Below are 15,192 nucleotides of genomic sequence, written 5' to 3' on the forward strand. Positions count from 1 at the left end.
TGCGTTCCGCAGCAGAGTGTCGAGTCGATTCCGTCTACATGTAGGACACGAACAGGGCCAACGTGATCATCTGGGAGCCCCCGACAACGGAACTGATAAAAACAAACAGGATATTATTACATTTTAATGTGTTTTATTCTTTATGGTTACCTCATTTGATTAAAATCAACTTTAATCAAGATGCATGTATCAATTTTATATAAAAAAATCAGTAAATTATAAAAAAAAAAATGGAATACTATTTTAGTGCATTGTATTACAATTTTTTTAAATTGAAAGTAGCTGTAAAATTGATAGGTATATACCAACCTCTGTCTTTTAAGCAGTTTGACAATGAAAACCACTTTATGATTTACGTTTTGGAGTTCTGGATCCTCCTTGTGGTGGAAGAGGTACCACTTTAAGATTTACCTGTTGGAGTTCTGGGTCCTCCTTGATGTGGTAGAGGTACCACTTTAAGATTTACCTGATGGAGTTCTGGGTCCTCCTTGTCGTGGTAGAGGTACCACTTTAAGATTTACCTGTTGGAGTTCTGGGTCCTCCTTGTGGTGGTAGAGGTTCCACTTTAAGATTTACCTGTTGGAGTTCTGGATCCTGCTTGTCATGGTAGAGGGTACCACTTTAAGATTTACCTGTTGGAGTTCTGGGTCCTACTTGTGGTGGTAGAGGTACCACTTTAAGATTTACCTGTTGGAGTTCTGGGTCCTCCTTGTTGTGGTAGAGGTACCACCTTAAGATTTACCTGTTGGAGTTATGGGTCTTCCTTGTTGTGGTAGAGATACCACTTTAAGATTAACCTGTTGGAGTTCTGGGTCCTCCTTGTGGTGGTAGAAGTACCATTTTAAGATTTACCTGTTGGAGTTCTGGGTCCTCCTTGTCATGTTAGAGGGTACCACTTTAAGATTTACCTGATGGAGTTCTGGATCTTCCTTGTCGTGGTAGAGGGTACCACTTCATGATTTACCTGTTGGAGTTCTGTATCCTCCTTGTTGTGGTAGAGGTACCACTTTAGGATTTACCCTCTGGAGTTCTGGGTCCTCCTTGTCATGGCAGAGGGTACCACTTTAAGACTTACCTGTTGGAGTTCTGGGTCCTCCTTGTGGTGGTAGAGGTTCCACTTTAAGATTTACCTGTTGGAGTTCTGGATCCTCCTTGTCGTGGTAGAGGTACCACTTTAAGATTTACCTGTTAGAGTTCTGGGTCCTCCTTGTGGTGGTAGAGGTTCCACTTTAAGATTTACCTGTTGGAGTTCTTCATCCTGCTTGTCATGGTAGAGGGTACCACTTTAAGATTTACTGTTGGAGTTCTGGATCCTCCTTGAGGTGGTAGAGGGTACCACTTTATGATTCACCTGTTGGAGATCTGGGTCCTCCTTATTGTGGTAGAGGTACCACCTTAAGATTTACCTGTTGGAGTTATGGGTCTTCCTTGTCGTGGTAGAGATACCACTTTGAGATTAACCTGTTGGAGTTCTGGATCCTGCTTGGCATGTAAGAGGTACCACTTTAAGATTTACCTGTTGGAGTGCTGGGTCCACCTTGATGTGGTAGAGGTATCACCTTAAGATTTACCTGTTGGAGTTCTGGGTCCTCCTTATGGTGGTAGAGGTACCACTTTAAGATTTACCTTCTGGAGTTCTAGGTCCTCCTTGTTGTGGAAGAGGTACCACTTTAAGATTTACCTGTTGGAGTTCTGTGTCCTCCTTGATGTGGTAGAGGTATCACTTTAAGATTTACCTGTTGGAGTTCTGGGTCCTCCTTATGGTGGTAGAGGTACCACTTTAAGATTTACCTTCTGGAGTTCTAGGTCCTCCTTGTTGTGGAAGAGGTACCACTTTAAGATTTACCTCTTGGAGTTCTGTGTCCTCCTTGATGTGGTACAGTGCTGCTATCCTATAAGTTGACAATTCTTTCCTATCCTATCGTGAATCCTGCATCCACAATCCTATCCTGTAATTTCAGTCTAATCCTATCCTATCCTATCCTGCAACTCTCAGTTTTTTAATATTTAGGAATTAAATTGACAAAACGAAAAAAAAAGGAATTACCAGAAAATAAAATAAAATCAGATATAGTTATGGTATTCATTTAAATGTAAGACATTTTAATGGAGAAAAATAATCGAGATCGGCATTCCCTAATTCCCGACTAACCGCTCAGCACAAATTAAATTTACGATTATCATAACCATGTTGAAAAATAATGTTAAACAAAAAGATCGTAATTACACGTGGACAAATACTGATTTTGCAAACATATGAAAAGAAATTGGCCTATCAGAAGAATTAAAGAAAAATATACTTTGTGTTTTAAATTTCTTACTTACAATATTCGCGAGACCCGGAATCGCGACTTGCGTCCAACGCGTAATATTTATTTATTTTAAAAAATCATATGCCTATATAGTAATAATGTTTAAGTATATGTTTCATGTAAAATTTTATTTTTTTCCTAAACTAAGCACCATGAAAATAACATGCATGTACATGAATTGTATAGATTTAGTCTAACTGTGCCTGTGTGACAGATTTTTCTGTATGCAATTCTGAAAGAAAATATATGACTAGACCAAACAGACAAGTCAAATGTAGATCTAGAATATCTTGACTTTCACATATCAAACATTTCAAATGTGAAATTGTCTTATAAAATCAATATTAATTGTATGATTTTTTTAAATTTAAACTCAGTAATTTATTTTTTTTTTTTTATTTCAGTTCATCATATATAATTGCATGTGATATTTTTAAATTATGCAAAATATATAGTTGCTAAATTCAAGATAATCTAATTGTTATTATTTTTCATTTCACTTCAGTTTCTCCTCATTTTATATGGTCAGCTCAACAACGTACAATTGTATTTCAGTTTTCAATTTTTTTTATGTGTGAAAATTTAATAATTTATGTTTAATAGAATATTTTTTTCTAAATTTGATATTGGTTGACAGATTGACCTTAATAAGTAAGGTCACACATGTTTCTAAGATCTTATAAAACATGCATGAGAAATTCAGAATTCCCATCTTTAACATGTATAACTCAGTCTTAAGTAAAACAAGTTTATATTTGACCTTTGATCTTGAATGTTAATCCGTGTTCAGTGTCAGATTGAGAAATATTAAAATGCTCCACACGTTCCTTTGATCTTACAAAACATGCATAAGAATTCACGGTACTTACAGCATTTATACCACATTCTTGAGTAAACTTTGTATTTGACCTTGACATTTGATCTTAAAATTTTCAGTTTTTAAATGAGGAAAAATACTTTATCAAGTTTACAATATTTTTATTCAAGGTGATTCCTAAACAATGTTTAACAACTGAATATTCCATTACCATGAGACAGTCATTAAAAGTATCCATGTACAGCATTTGTGAATTTCAATGCTAAGATCACAGATACATGCACATGAACTTTGTTTAAATTAAAGTTTATCAATGTTTTATTACACTTGTATAATGTTTCACATGTATAGAATTTGGCTTTCTTAACCGTCGCTCAAATTGAAATTCAAATGTCAGAGTTATTGTCAGAGAGATGGTCATAAACCGAACAGTTCTTCAAATGTCAACAATGCACAGAAAACACACTGATCTCCTTAGTAAAAACACCATGATTTCAGACTTAGGACTCTGTGGCACTGGTTTGAACATCTTTCATCATTTACACTAACAGCATATGGCATGAACTGCATTCTGTACAACTGTAAATGTCCAGGGTTTCCTGAAAAAAAAATAAATGATATTATAGACATGTTGATTGTAAATTTTGTCATAAACATTTCATACACATTTAACATGTTTAAAATGTTTTGGATTGTGACTATCTTTCACATTTCATGTACAATTTCACCTTTTTCTCTCCCAAAAGTAATACATTTAGAAATCATGAAAAATAAAATCTTTTACTGCAACCTCAGTCACATAAAAGAAAAAAAATATTCAACATAATTTACTTGTAGATTATAATTCATTTTATCTTGTCAACTTTCTAACATTAGTATGAATACATTTGTTTTAGTGACTTTTCTCTATTTCTGCTTGTTTTTATCTATTTAATGTTTTTTCTTGTTTTTTTTTTTTTTTGGTCTTGAAATTTGAATATGAAAATCTATGATACTATAACATGATGACCAGAAAAATTCAACATTTCCTTTAGTTTTACTCTCAATATTTTTGAAAGAAAAAAATCAATTGTTCCGAGTAACTGCAGACATGTCACTTCAACTCAGATAATGATGTTTATGTATTTAAATGACCATGTAAAAATACATGATAAAAATAAAATCATACATACTTTTTAGGTTGAAATCCTTGTACTGCGATGACGCATGAGTGCAGACAATCCATTTTCTGTAATGAATAAAATGCCAAGATTAACTTATGTTTCATAACTCACACTACATCAAACATACATGCACAATATGTAAGTGCACTGCTTAGTGAGCTCATTAAAATTTAAGCAGAAGCATAAGGAATGTTCATGATGATTCTACATTCATTTATCAATTATTAATTACACAGAAATAAAAAAAAAACTATTTTCTGACCTTATTAGGGAAATGATAAGAGTACATGTAACAACCTGATTTAGGCATATTTACATATGATTGTTTTAGTCTTAGAGCTCATTGAAACTTGATATCTGATTGAATCATAAGACAGAGTATTTGTAAATATTAACACCCCCTCCCCCCGCACTTCTGTCTACACTACTCCGTTTTCTCGCACCCGATTTTTGTTTATATTAATAAAAAGAATAAAATGTTTATATTTTAGGACATGAGAACACTGTTTAAAGCGATAAATATGTATAAAAATGCACACATACTGTGTGCAGTGTGAAGTATACTTATATGATATAGCACATCATCTATTCAAGTCCGCTGCTGACGGTTCCTGTGGAATTATCCAAACAAACAGAGCATATTTAACAGAAAAACATGTTAATACACTTTTACACAAGTAAGAATCGGTTAAATCATCCAAACAATCTGAAGAAATACTGTCTTTCGATGCCTGGGCTCTTCGTTGTTTACATTCCCAAATCTTCCGGTGATCGTTCACGGTTAGATCGTACGCCGTGTTACTCGAACTTTATAATGTAAATATGTGTTTAGAGAAAAGAATGTTTTATTTTCTTTTGAAAAAATTATAAATATTTCTTTTGTAAACATTTTATACCGTATTTCGTTTTTGTAATTTATTCTGAAATATGAATTAACCTTTGCTCGAATCTGATTGGCTGTAGGATACAGGATAGGATAGGATAGGATAGGATTGGATTAAGTTCTAAATGTTTCTATCGTGAATCCTCAATCCTGAATCCTATCCGATCCTATCCTAGTCAACTTGTGGGATAGCAGCACTGTAGAGGTATCACTTTAAGATTTACCTGTTGGAGTTCTGGGTCATTCTTGTTGTGGTAGACGTACCAGTTTTAGATTAACCTGTTAGAGTTCTGGATCCTCCTTGTTGTGGTAGAGGTACCACTTTTAGATTTACCTGTTGGAGTTCTGGGTCCTCCTTGTCGTGGTAGAGGTACCACCTTAAGATTTACCTTTTGAAGTTCTGGGTCCTCTTTGTCATGGTAGAGGTACCACCTTAAGATTTACCTGTTGGAGTTCTGGGTCCTCCTTGTTGTGGTAGAGGTACCACTTTTAGATTTACCTATTGGAGTTCTGGGTCCTCCTTGTCGTGGTAGAGGTACCACCTTAAGATTTACCTGTTGGAGTTCTGGGTCCTCCTTGTTGTGGTAGAGGTACCACTGTAAGATTTACCTGTTGGAGTTCCGGGTCCTCCTTGTGGTGGTAGAGGTACCACTTTAAGATTTACCTGTTGGAGATCTGGGTCCTCCTTGTTGTAATAGAGGTATCAGTTTTAAGATTTACCTGTTGGAGTTCTGCGTCCTCCTTGTCATGGTAGAGGTACCACCTTAAGATTTACCTGCTGGAGTTATGGGTCTTCCTTGTCGTGGTAATGGTATCACTTTAAGATTTACCTGTTGGAGTTCTGGGTCCTCCTTGTCATGGTAGAGGGTACCACTTTAAGACTTACCTGTTGGAGTTCTGGGTCCTCCTTGTGGTGGTAGAGGTTCCACTTTAAGATTTACCTGTTGGAGTTCTGGATCCTCCTTGTCGTGGTAGAGGTACCACTTTAAGATTTACCTGTTGCAGTTCTGGGTCCTCCTTGTGATGGTAGAGGTTCCACTTTAAGATTTACCTGTTGGAGTTCTTCATCCTGCTTGTCATGGTAGAGGGTACCACTTTAAGATTTACTGTTGGAGTTCTGGATCCTCCTTGTGGTGGTAGAGGGTACCACTTTATGATTCACCTGTTGGAGATCTGGGTCCTCCTTATTGTGGTAGAGGTACCACCTTAAGATTTACCTGTTGGAGTTATGGGTCTTCCTTGTCGTGGTAGAGATACCACTTTAAGATTAACCTGTTGGAGTTCTGGATCCTGCTTGGCGTGTAAGAGGTACCACTTTTTTTAATTAGATTTACCTGTTGGAGTACTGGGTCCACCTTGATGTGGTAGAGGTATCACCTTAAGATTTACCTGTTGGAGTTCTGGGTCCTCCTTATGGTGGTAGAGGTACCACTTTAAGATTTACCTGTTGGAGTTCTGTGTCCTCCTTGATGTGGTAGAGGTATCACTTTAAGATTTACCTGTTGGAGTTCTGGGTCCTCCTTGTTGTGGTAGACGTACCAGTTTTAGATTAACCTGTTGGAGTTCTGGGTCCTCCTTGTTGTGGTAGAGGTACCACTTTTAGATTTACCTGTTGGAGTTCTGGGTCCTCCTTGTCGTGGTAGAGGTACCACCTTAAGATTTACCTTTTGGAGTTCTGGGTCCTCTTTGTCATGGTAGAGGTACCACCTTAAGATTTACCTGTTGGAGTTTTGGGTCCTCCTTGTTGTGGTAGAGGTACCACTTTTAGATTTACCTGTTGGAGTTCTGGGTCCTCCTTGTCCTGGTAGAGGTACCACCTTAAGATTTACCTGTTGCAGTTCTGGGTCCTCTTTGTCAAGATAGAGGTACCACTTAAGATTTACCTGTTGGAGTTCTGGGTCCTCCTTGTCGTGGTAGAGGTGTGGTGTGACTGGGATACTGGCCAGTATCTTCTCATTCACTGTGTCCTCCAGGTCTGCCACCTGCTGGTCAGTCAGGGACGGAATGTCTAACTCGATTGACGATATGTTTTCTCCGAGACACCTTAATAATAAAATATATGAACCTCACACCTTATTAGTTTCTTATGAATTACATATTTTTATCAACAACTCAATGAACTTTGAACTCAGCTTAATTACAACCACTTCAGATGGCAATCTTTTTTTAAACTGAGGTGAAATACGGCTTTTCAGCTTCACTTTCTTTCAAAGGCATAAATTGTACTTGATTGCTTGACTGGATAATTATATCCTCAATCAAATCTTAAAAATTACTAGTGATTAAATCTAGAATTTTTTTCATTCAATTTACTTCTCACCATGATGTGGTGGGACATCCATACATGCTTTCTGCTATGGCTGTTATCAAGTGCTGTCCTGAAAATTGTTCAAAAATTTCCTACGATAACTTTTTATACTTATAAATTGAAAAATGTGTTTAAAAAATGTTTAAGATGTGTAACAACATTTTAATACATGCATATATCTGAGAAGGGTATGTATTTTACCAATAAGTTGAGCTTGGTCATCTAAATATTGTGGATCAACAACTATGTCCAATGATTGAACAGACACCAAATAATGATATGTATGAGTAACCTGTATGTTGCTGCATGTGGTCAAACCTCCTCTTCCAGTCCACTTTGAGACATACTTCTGTACCAGCCTGTATCTCCTTAGTGACGAAATTGACAGCATCTGCTCCTCGTCTTGTGATGCGTAAAACCTCCACGTCATTGATCTAAAACGAGGGGATTAAACACGTAACAGTACATGTATTAATTACATAATGTGCTGGCACCTCAATGTATTTTGTGAATGAGTTCCATCATTTACTACCTCTACAGTACTCTATGTAATTGCTGACATTAGTGAGATAATTATCATATTAAGATATTGAGAATGTAGAACGATTTACATCTTCCCATAATAAAGTGAAAATAACCATTAACACACTGTACATCCTTGAACACACCACACAATTAAGTACAAACATTATCAGAATTGTATACACCAGGCTAAACCCTCTGCAAATAATTTTATATTTAATGCCTCAACACAGATGAACCAAGAGAGTTCAAATGAAATTCTACTTACTGTGCCTCTGTCATCTGGCTGAAAAAGAACAAACATATATTAACTTTAAAAAATTCCTAATTTTAAGGATGTCAATTGGTCCTCTGAACAAAGGTGTGAATGAGATTTATTTTACAATTTTAAATCAATAAATTGGCTCGTATATGACTGACTTCAGCTTGGTCTGTACCTGTCCACCCCCCTCTGGGAACAGTATGGTATCTTCTAGAATCACCTCGAACCCCTTCAGCTTTTCCTTCTTACTTTTACCCGGTAATTCTGCAGGTGTGCAACTCTTCACCTTTGTCTGAAACTAAAAAGGGATTAAATTTCCTTTAATCATCAATTTAAAAAGTTTCTGAATTTTGTGTTTCTTGAAATACCTGTGAAGAGAAACATACAAATTTAGATGGTTATCAATCATTCTAAGATAATGCCATCAACATTTAATGTAACAGAACAAATAGGCAAGTAATAATGGAACTAACTGTACTGTACATCTTTCATACAGAAACATTGATGAAATATATTTAATTCATCATAGATATGCACACTGAACATAAAGAGTTACATGGAATTTGCAACTTCAACCTAAAAGAAAATTAAAAATAGAGACTTTCAAATTTAAATGTAGAAAAATGAATATTACAGCAAGATATGCCCACCGTTTAAGGAGGTTATTTTAATGGGATATTCATGGAAATCTATTTTAATGGGATATTCATGGAAATCTATTTTAATGGGATATTCATGGAAATCTAAAGAGCAGTTGAAAGTTAATTCATACATGTTAACTCTTCCGATTTAGGCGGGAGTCTACCGCTTTTTCACTCCATCTCCCGCCTACCGATTTAATTCAGAAATCTACCGCTTTTCTACAAAAGCTGCGTCTAAAGTATTTTTGGTCCGCTTGGGTATCCATTTTTGAAGCCACTCTCATAAAATCTCGCTAGATATCGCGCGGTGCGTCGATTTACCCAAAAGGACCCAAAAGGACCCAAAAGAACCCAAAAGGACCCAAAAGGAACCCAAAAGGACCCAAAAGGAACCCAAAAGGACCCAAAAGGAAATTAAGAACGACCCAAAAGGACTTGAAATAAAGAGAATAAATGGATATATAATAAATACTTTCATATTTTATTAAAACTAAAACTAGTTTTTTGAGGGTAAAGTGTGTGTTTGGGGTGGGGATGAAAGGTCCCCCCAGCCCCCACCCCCCACCCAGCCCCGATACCATATGCCTAGAACATGTCATTAAATAAAACTAATTTCTTTATTTATCAAATACCATATAGTAAGATATGGTAAAACAGAAGGAGAAATAGAATGATACAGTGTACTTTGTTAATTTCAGCTAAAAGAAATCAAAGCATATCTGACCAGATTTAGTGTTTGATGTGTTATAAAAGTCGTATGTTATTTCTTTAAGAAAAGTTGCAACATATTTAAATGTATGTTTTTGCCAACTTTTAAGTAAATTTATAATATAATATTTATAATTTAATTCAAATAATTAATTTTCAATGTATTATAATATATTAATTTGAGTCCTTTTGGGTCCTTTTGGGTTCCTTTTGGGTCCTTTTGGGTTCCTTTTGGGTCCTTTTGGGTTCTTTTGGGTCCTTTTGGGTCCTTTTGGGTAAATCGACGCACCCGATATCGCGTGATTTGACTCGGAATCATACAAACGCTTTTTTTGTACATAGATTTCAAGCACGGATTTGACAACGACAACAACATAAGACTACCAGTGATTACATTGGTTACGATAAATTAATCAACATCCCTGCCATGAAAAAGGAGATACAGCTTTTAAGAATTAGATGAAAACATTTGACATCGTCTTTAAAAGCACAGAAGCTCACAACTTTATCAATAAAGTCAATAGAAATCACTCGATTGACCAAGTCATGTGGCACATCTCTACTTTCGTTTTCGATCATCGCGGGAAATCTGATTTATATAACGAAAGATACGAACTTGTTTTAGATCTAGATTAAACCATGCCATCATTTGTTTTGTTTAAAAACTGAATGAACATTCAGAATTATTGCTTCTAGGCTATTTCAGCAAAGATCACTCTTCAAAAGGCTAAGTAAAGCAGCCAATCCAAGCAAAATGATGAGCATGAAAAATATTTGAATTTGTACAATTTATGTCAAACTGAAGGTGTTTCTGTCTTCTTCTTTGCTGTTGATATTTAAGATTAATTAGTGTAGGTACCTGATTTCATTTAAGGCTTATAATATACATTTATATTACATGAAAGATATCGACAATCCAAGCGTTTAACAACACGCGCGCAATGCTACCACTTTTGAGGTCTGAATCTCCCTCTTTTTCATCACAATAGGTTAACATGTATGGTTAATTTCTCAATATTAAAACCACTAGACAATATGGAATTTGTTTTCAACTGGACCATGTAGACACAAAAAATACTTTTTTTGATTCATCAAGCAAGTAATTCAGTAATTACAGACAGCTAGAGGTTTGTTTAAGAAGTTCATCAGAAATTTCACATGGAAAATTACCATACTGTTATGATTGCATGACGAATCCCCCCATTTGAGGCCCATGCAAAATGAGCAATTGCTTTATTTTTCTAAAAAAAAATTGGATTTGAATAAAAAAAGAAAAACCATTTTAGACTTATTTTCTGATGTGGACAGCTGACAACCAACAGGAGGATGAGCAACTATTTAGCAGGCTGTGCCCAATCTGATAAAGCTTGCTAAAGAGATTGTGCAGCACCTGATGCAAGGTTGTTCCATATACATGTACTTTCATTGTCTTAATGGTGTTTTGCTGAACCACTGAATGGCATATGTTACAGTCCCTGAAACGTTCTACTTTCCCATTTTTCCGTTCGTTCAGCGTGTGTTCACCGTTCGCTCTTCGTTCACAGTATTGCGTTCACCATTCACCGTGCGCTCGCATTCACTGTTCACAAAACGTTCACCGTTCGCTCTTCGTTTCGTTTACTTTGCGTTCACCTTGCGTTCACCGTTCACTTATCGTTCAGTCTTCATTGTCATTCGGAACTCCGAAGTGAAAGGACCTATGATATCTTTTTGATGGTAAGGATTTACATGTTTTTTAATTAAATAACTTAAATATCGTGTTTGAAGAATAATTATTTCATTGCAAAAATTATCTATGATATTTATATTTCTATTATTATAACTCAGCTGTTACTTATTTCATGAATTTTCCCTGGAAAATAATTAATACATTAAGTACCTACATGTATGTAGAACGATGCTAAAATATTAAATTCAAAAAAGGGCAATGTACAAATGCTTCACGCACGGCATCAATTTGATGTAATTTTAAAGAGGACAAATTATTAATGGATGTATAAAAATTAATCCAAGTCTTTTACAGGACAAGAATACATAAAAAAAAAATATTTCTACACGTATTTAAACTACCTGTAGGTTTGAAAATTATTAACAGTACTGCAAATATTCAGTTAATTAAATATCTTTAGAGCTAATTAAATTGATGGTGTGGTTTTAAATTTTAGAAAAGACCAACTGTTTAAAATAGTCTATTATTAGAGAAGAAAAATTCCTTCCTTCACCGTACCTAAACATATGTTTAAAAATATGTTTTTTACTATTTAGTATAATTAAGACCCCCCTCCCCCGGTGCCTTTTCTCCCGAATTAAAATTCTTACTGAGTTTTTTTCAGTATATTTTAATTTATATTTAATTTTTATTGTAACACAAGAAAATCAGTCTTAAAACCAACATCAAACAGTCATTAAACAATAGAATTTTAGTACAAACTTGTGCCGACAGTAGTATTTTAAATTGGCAGGGAATATGTTTCACATTCAATTTAAAACTTAATCCTTCCAAGTATATATTCGAATTATTTTTTTTTCTGCAGGAATGCAAAAATCAGATCTAGAAATGATTGGGAAAAACATGAAAAATTCTTGGAACACTAATTGACTCTTTGCCTTCGGCATGTTCGGTGAAACGCGATTTCCACACCTCCACTGTGTCGAATTATTTTGATTGACAGCACAAGCACGCTACTACAAATGTAGCACGGACTTCCTGTGAACTGTGTGAACTTGATGATGGAAAATAAAAGCCAATGATTACTGTCAAATGGATTTGTTAATCTAAAAAAAACAATTACCTTTATTGCTTGGAATATTTAGGAAAAATAATTAGAATTTTTATTTGATACAACATATATCTGAGAATCGAGGGGGTTATCTCTCTCTCTTCTCTCTCTCTCTCTCTCTCTCTCTCTCTCTCTCTCTCGTACATTTCTCTGTTCAATAAAAACTATGACAACACATTACTTATTTAGTTTTGAAAATTTAATCTACACATGTATTACAAATAATTTGAATGCCTCTTTCTAACATATTGACCGAGTATAATCACGGCCGGGAAATGTCTACAGATACATGAAGAAGTTAGCTAAAATAATCGTCATAAAAGAATAAAAAGGCACATAAATATAGAATATTTTGCAGTAGAATCTAAATAAAATGAGAATTTTTATGCAGTATGGTAACAGTCAATGTCAACAGATAATTGTGAATTTAAAAAAAAATCCGTTATTTTACTCAGAATCGCTTTGGCACGGAAATACATGTACGGTTGTTTCAACCCCGTACAATGTAATTAATTCATTTTATAAGTAGTTGTTTTATCTTCAGAAGTCCACATTATTTTATTAGTGAAAAGAATAAGCATAATTATTTACTATATAAGTAGATTACGTTTGACGGCGATTAAAATCATGTTATTAAAATATCGATTTAAACATAAGTATGTGCAGAAAAAAAATGTTTTTATTTATTTATTTATCTATTTATCTATTGTTTATCTCAGTAGTAGTTTTATCTTCAAAAGTCCACATTATTTTATTAGTTAAAAGAATAAACATAATTATTTACTATAATATAAGATCAATTTTTTTTTAACTACACGCGGTAACAAATTCACGTTTGACGGCGATTAAAATCATGTTATTAAAGTATCGATTTAAACATACATATGTGTAGAATTTTTTTTATTATTCATTTTACTTATTTATTTATCTATTTATTTCTCTTTTGTTTATCTATTGTGTATTTATATTTATTTTTGACATTTGAATTTTAGAATAAAAGAATAATTTCAATACAAGGAAAAGACCGAAGGCATTCCGAATAAATCGTTCATCTTGCGTTCACCGTTCGTTCACCGTTCACTTTGCGCTCGTGTTCCCACTCCGTTCGCGTTCTGCGTTCACTCACCATTCACACATAGTTCACCAAGTTGCGTTCACCGTTCGCACATCGTTCACTCACCGTTCGCTCTTCGCTCTTTCACCGTTTGTCCAGCATTCATTCACCGTTTAGGTGGGAAAGTAGAACATTTCAGGGACTGTATGTAATAGTTTGAGCCATGGATATCAGACTCAGTTAACAGAGCATTTGACTAGTGATGCAGGGGTCCAGGATTTGATTCCTGGTCAAGCTATGCATACATTTTCTACTCTTCTGCGGTGTTTTCCCTAAGAAGCGACAACCGGCCAAATTGACCTCTTCAATTGACAAAAATGCCACTTTGAAATAACAATTTGTTGTAAGGTCCACAGAGATTTTGTTCATAAACCTCATACCCTAGCCTGTTACAACTGATCTCTAACCCTTTCCTCTGAAATAAAAGGAAAACACTGTCATGTTGCAGATTTGATGCTGTTGACCACCTATCCTCTTTAGAGAACTGGACAGGCTTTCGCCTACTTGCAAAGGATGCAGGCGAAAGCCTGTCCACTTCTCTAAAGAGAATATTCAGACCACCCATCGATTTGTAGGTGTAATTCCTACCAGGGATTCATAAAACTTGGGTTGTGTCTCCGAGGGTGAAGACCATTTAAGGAGGGAGGAATGTAATGGTTTGGGCTGCCATTTTGTATATTGGCCTGCAAAGATATATTCAATCAAAAGGTAACTCAGTGGTTAGAGCTTCTGACACTCATGATGCAGGGTCCCATGTTCGATTCACAGTCCAGCCATACATTTAATCCTTTCCTGTTACAGTTATGTTGTTAAATCATATTCTGCAAACAGTTGAATTCCACTCTGGTTTAATATTCTTCACCGATTCAATCAGTGGCTGATTTAATGTTTGCAAACAAACCCTTGCATCTACCTCAAAGACAGTCCGGGGTTCATATTAAAAAAAATGGTCCAATTACATTAGTCTAGAGTTATTCTGAGACAAAATTGTTTGATAAGCGTGCATTGAGCTCACCGAGGTATATTTACTATACAGAAACAGCGATGAGACCGTGGTCTCTTATTACCACGTGACTAATCAGAACGAGGCTACTTTCATTTTTGCATTGCCTACGTGCAGCATGGGATCATTGATAATTAAGCCCTATGGTATCTTCAGATTACAGCCTATTAAGCTGGAAGTAAGTGACAGTGTAACATAACATAAACCTTGTCATGGTCTAAAATGCAGATTTTCACATTGAAAGCCATGATGATCATTTTGTTAATGTTTTAAACCAACTGAAATGACTATATAACCTTGTCATGGTCTCTATATAACAGCTACATACAAGAGACCAGGGACTATAATACACTATATAACCTTGTCATGGACTCTATATAACAGCTACATACAAGAGACCAGGGACTATAATACACTATATACTTGTCATGGTCTCTATATAACAACTACATACAATAGACCAGGGACTATAACACACTATATACTTGTCACGGTCTCTATATAACAATTACATACAAGAGACCAGGGACTATAACACACTATATACTTGTCACGGTCTCTATATAACAATTACATACAAGAGACCAGGGACTATAACACACTATATACTTGTCACGGTCTCTATATAACAATTACATACAAGAGACCTGGGACTATAACACACTATATACTTGTCACA

The 15,192-nt window shown here is 35.2% G+C and overlaps 1 protein-coding gene across 1 annotated transcript; it reads right to left on the reverse strand.

The window, feature by feature from the left end:
* Positions 1-5: 5 nt before the first annotated feature.
* Positions 6-8,565, reverse strand: LOC134228995 (alanyl-tRNA editing protein Aarsd1-like; the record flags this gene model as incomplete). Its single annotated transcript, XM_062710707.1, has 6 exons — positions 6-92; positions 7,059-7,218; positions 7,496-7,553; positions 7,776-7,917; positions 8,274-8,291; positions 8,443-8,565. Coding segments are annotated over 6 exons (588 nt in total), but the record flags the coding sequence as incomplete, so codon positions are not given.
* Between the last annotated feature and the right edge of the window lie 6,627 nt (positions 8,566-15,192).

The sequence above is a fragment of the Saccostrea cucullata genome, unplaced genomic scaffold, assembly GCF_032062105.1.
Source record: "Saccostrea cucullata isolate Sc308-1 unplaced genomic scaffold, CSIRO_AGI_Scuc_v1 ctg14982, whole genome shotgun sequence".
Taxonomy (NCBI): domain Eukaryota; kingdom Metazoa; phylum Mollusca; class Bivalvia; order Ostreida; family Ostreidae; genus Saccostrea; species Saccostrea cuccullata.